Below are 4897 nucleotides of genomic sequence, written 5' to 3' on the forward strand. Positions count from 1 at the left end.
TTTTTTTTTATTTGTTTGTTTGTTTTGAAAACAGTTGTTTTTCCCGAGATATTACACATTTCTATTTAAAATAAGATTGTGTTTTGTAAATTTCAGCAACTTTTGGGTTTTATACTTAAATGTTTTCAAAGTAAGACTATTCTACAACTTGCCCTGGTAATCTATGTGGATCCGATGGCCTCCCAATCAGGAAGCGCACTGTGTTTCTAATCAGAGTTCTTTGTTTTATACTTCAAGATCAAGTAGCTTTGAAAATACTCCTATTCTCCGAAGGCTCAATTCTTCAGTTTTCTCAGACCCAAAATCACTTTAAATTTAAGTATTGAAAAAATATCATTTCACAATAAAGTAAAGCCTTATTCTTTTCACTTAATCACTTGAAAGGCATAGAAAGCTATCTTTTGAGTATTCTTGGATCCTTGTTCTCACCTGCAGCCTCTGAAGATGGGAACAGAGAGAATCTACTTGGTTGAAATCATCTAGTGTTTTTTTTTTGGGGGGGGGACGCAGTTTCTCATTGGAGTTTTCTGGGAAACTCAAAGAATATCATCTAGAAATAATTTCTTGATTCATTCTTGTTGAGAATGCAGATACCCTGGGAATTTAGTGTTCATCTGCTAAGTAATTCATGTACAAATTCAAAGTTCAACGAAATAAGGGTCTCCCTAAAAATCTGGTTGGCATGCCTAAAGATGTTCAAATTCTATACGAAACTTTTAGCTTAAACTCAGGATACTTAAAGCCAAGCAAATTCCTGGACTAGTGCATCTGTGAGATTTATGTATTATTAAGGGACTAAGGGTGTACAAGTGAAGTGAGAGGCGCAGCACTTTAGAAGACCATGTTTGATAAATAATCTGCNGTGTGTGTGTGTGTGTGTGTGTGTGTGTGTGTGTGTGTGTGTGTGTGTGTGTCTCAACACTTTTGGACACTGATGTTTTACGAAGCGACCCTACTTCATCGAGTCTAGTAATTTGTTTTTAGATTCTCTTCTGTTCTCTCTGTAAATGACCCTATTTTCTGTGAAAAAATTAGGTTTTGTGTTTGTTTTCTGCCCATACATATATTTTTTGCTTGTCTTATGATCTACATAGGTTCTTTGGTACAAAGTTGAATAAAATCAGCAATGGTCGGTATCCTTTTCTTATTATATAGTGTGAGGAGAATATTTCTTTGGACTGTTAAGTAGCATGTTTACCTTTATCAGGTTAAAAAAATTCCAAGCTCAATTTTGCTAATTATTTCAACTTTGAATGGGTGTTGAGTATAATCTATTTTTTTTCTTGTATTGAAATGATTATATCTTTTGTTTTCACTGATGCACTTTCATCTATAATATCTATTTTTTTCATTTCTATGTCATTGAGTTTACTGTATTGTTCTTTTTTTAACATCTTGATTTGTTTCAGACTACTTTTCTTACAATGGTAAGTTGTGGTTTTGTTGTTTGTTTGTTTTACTTTAATGGCCAGAAATAATGCTAAACCTTTACCTTTATTTAGATGGGAAAATGAGATGAGAGAAAGAGAATTGCTTCCGATATCATCATCTCTCCAAAACACAAGACATATGCTATTACTCTAATTGACCAATCCTATGTTGGTAAGAATACTTAGGAAACACTGATAAAGAAAACCACAACTATTACAGTTTTAGGGCATAAACATGAAGGCACACACAAACATCCATTTTTAATGATTACTTACCTGTCTATTCCAAATCATAATGCTTTTTAAGAACATGTTTTCTCGTATACTCATAGAAGTATGTACGTATGTGTGTTACCATTTAAAAATATATAACTATAATATCTATCCTTTCCCAAACAACTAGCAGTCTAACAGTTGTTCTCACAACACTCCTCAGCACACTGCAGACCATCTAATAGGAAGTAGGATAAAAATCACTGGATGGTCACACTCCTTCTTTTCCCTTGTATATTATTCTATGGGGCCGTTACAGCATGGTGGTTATGGCTCTGAACTCACAAGGACGAGGTTCACATCCTTGCTGTAATCTAAGTTTTAAGTTAACAAAGCTACTTTTAATTCCCACTAAGATGTTATTTCCTCTCCTGTTAAAAGAAGATAATAATATTAGCATCTAACTCATAGGGTTGTTTTAGGATCACATGAGATAAATGCATCTAAAGTGCTTAGCACAATGCCTGGATTACAGCAAGCACTCAATAAATGTTAAATATTAGTATTGTGTGTGTTTATTTATTTAATTTTTTGAAGCAGGCTTATGAGAGGCAGCTGTGACACAATGGAAACAACATTTGACCTAGGAACATCTGATCTTAGGCAATTCAATTAACATCTCTGAGCCTAAATTCCTCTTTCATAAAGTATCTCCCTGAGGGAGCTATCATAAAGACTAAATAAGACACTGCCAGTGACAATTCTTGGTACTCTGTCAACATAATGCTGTGCACTTATTAACTAAGGAAAGAAACTGGCTAATCATTGATTTTGAAAGATAAGGGTTTTTTTCCAAACAAGAAACTAAAAAAAAAAAAATGGATTATAAAAATTCAATATTGTCCAGCTTTGAAAATGTAAGTTTTCAAATAGCAAGATACTCAACTATCTAAAAGGAACAAAAGCATCGATCTAAGCTGGTTCTAATGTCTCCAGATCCAAGGTCTGTTGGCATAAAAGAGACAACAGTTCAAAAGCCATAGTGAAAAGAAAGGTACAAGGAAAGCTACCCTATTGATATTTTTATGTCCATGGTACTTTTATGCTGGGACCACAGCATAAAAAAGCCAATTCTGAGCACTCTGCAGATGCCCACTAACCTTGGCCTCTCTCTCAGCATCAATGATGCCTCCAGTCTGCTCCTGCAGGAGGGCGTACGCTCTTTGGAGGGCCTGGTATTCTTTTGTTAGTTGTCGAAATCGTAGCTCAGATTCCTCAGCTGCCAAACTCTTGAGGTGAAAAAAGCAAAAAGCCAAAAAATAATTAGGTTATGTTTAGGTCCTATGTTCAATGTGAAATATTAACATTTGTCCACTTTTTAAAGAGATGTTAAAGAGTTATTTGATTTTGGATTCTGTGCAATTTTATTCTTAATTCTAAAGTATGTGGATGAACACAAATGCTGTAATACTTTCAAAATGGGCATTGCAGAAATATTTATGTATTTATTTTAATCAAAAAAGCATTTGTTTATTTATACATTTCTGATTATTACCTATTTGGGCTTGGATTCAAATGAGAAAAACTTATAACTTGATTATGGATCTGAATTTGAGGAAATGATATTTAGAGTTTTAGTTCATATCCAACAACTTCTTCCCCAGATAAATGATAAAAACCATAGTTTTATAGATGAAGGTCTTAAACTTCAGAGTAGACTACAACCACCAGGGAGTTTTGTGAAAAATGCAGATTTTGGAGTTCCACCCCCTAGATCCTGAATCAGGAGTCGTGTGGTAGAGTCCAGGAATTTTCACGGCAAATGAACCCCTAGATGATTCTGATGAAGGCGGTCTACTGAGCACTTTGCTTAACACTGTCTTATGTTATATCTAAAAGCTCATTCTAAGTTCGTTCCTGGATTCACCCCTTCCCTAAATGAAAAATTTGGGACAGGACCTTTTATTTTGAAAGACGTCTTCAAGGTACAGAGCTCAACTTTAGATATGTTTCTAAAAGGACTCCATGACATAGGTGAACTATTTTCTAAGAGATAACAAAGTCAAGCGTGGTCTCAAAATTGGTCACTATTATGAGATCATTTTGTGCTGGTCATAAAAAGGATACAAAGTTAAATGCTTCTTCTTCCCCTTAAGGGAGAGATTTGGTGACAGTATCAGAAAAGACTAGAGAAGTAGGAAAGCTTACTTCATCCAGGTCATCGTCAGGAGTAGCTGGGGTTCGATCTGTTCTAAATGAGGCCATGGATGACGTCTCTGAGTCCATGGAGTCCTCATCATAGCCAATGAACGGGTCCAAAACAGGCCTCTAATAGAGGGAAAGCACATATTTATGACCCAGTAAAAGTGAGCAAAGTAGACCTTACTAAAGAACTGTCAACTGGCATATGTACCAATGAATATAGAAGACACAGATCCTTTAATGCTCCTTTGATGAAACAAAAATATGGATACAAACATAATCATTCCAATAAATGTTTGTCCCATATTATTCCATTTCTGATGGGTTTTTTTTGTTTGTTTTTGGAAGACTCATTAATACTGGCTCTCTTGATAGAAACATTGGAGCCTCTTTTATATTACATTTTATACCACGATGAGTTTATGTGACTTACAACAAATGGACTCTGAAAGTCTAGGCATCTATGTGAAAAGGATTATCAAGTCTTAAGTCTTATTGCCTAATTCCATATCCAAACCAAAAGATGTGCTTGATAAAAACAAAAGTCAAACAAAGAGACAAATTAAATAAAACTGTGGATTATAAGAGGCTATACAGATATTGGTGAATTGGGAATATCATTATCAATAATATTGTCCAAGTGAACAATGAAAATATATAATCATACGGTGGTATCAGATACTAATATTCAGTGGGGGAACATCACGTCATATTGTGTCACTTGCATGTCCTTGGAGTGTGACTCTAACTGGTCAGATGACCCTTTCTATGTCAACCCTAGTGGCTTCTTTACTCAGAGAAAGTCATATTAAAGCAAGTCCTTTCAGATTAAAATGCACAACACATTCATTTTTGGACTTCTGAGAACAATCAAGAGAAGAGATTTTCTTCTAGTAAATAAAGCCCATGGTTTGCTAAAGTTCAGGAACATCTGATTTATCACATCTTTGCGGTAAGATTCCTTGGCAAGCTTCACTTTTCTGGCTATTTGTGACAAAAGCCTGATAACCTAGTTTCCTCATTACCTTAATTGGCTTGGAACTTCTTCTATG

The 4897-nt window shown here is 34.9% G+C and overlaps 1 protein-coding gene across 1 annotated transcript in view; it reads right to left on the bottom strand.

Moving 5' to 3' along the window:
* The window catches only part of JAKMIP2 (janus kinase and microtubule interacting protein 2), a 170645-nt gene that overhangs the window by 37075 nt on the left and 128673 nt on the right, over positions 1-4897 (bottom strand). Inside the window, exons 7-9 of the mRNA XM_019661439.1 lie at positions 4871-4892; positions 3852-3971; positions 2804-2932 (exon numbers count right to left, since the gene is read on the bottom strand). Of these exons, the coding sequence (XP_019516984.1) occupies positions 2804-2932; positions 3852-3971; positions 4871-4892 (271 nt within the window). The remainder of the gene's footprint in view (positions 1-2803; positions 2933-3851; positions 3972-4870; positions 4893-4897) is intronic.

The sequence above is a fragment of the Hipposideros armiger genome, unplaced genomic scaffold (genome assembly GCF_001890085.2).
Source record: "Hipposideros armiger isolate ML-2016 unplaced genomic scaffold, ASM189008v1 scaffold_11, whole genome shotgun sequence".
Classification (NCBI taxonomy): Eukaryota; Metazoa; Chordata; class Mammalia; order Chiroptera; family Hipposideridae; genus Hipposideros; species Hipposideros armiger.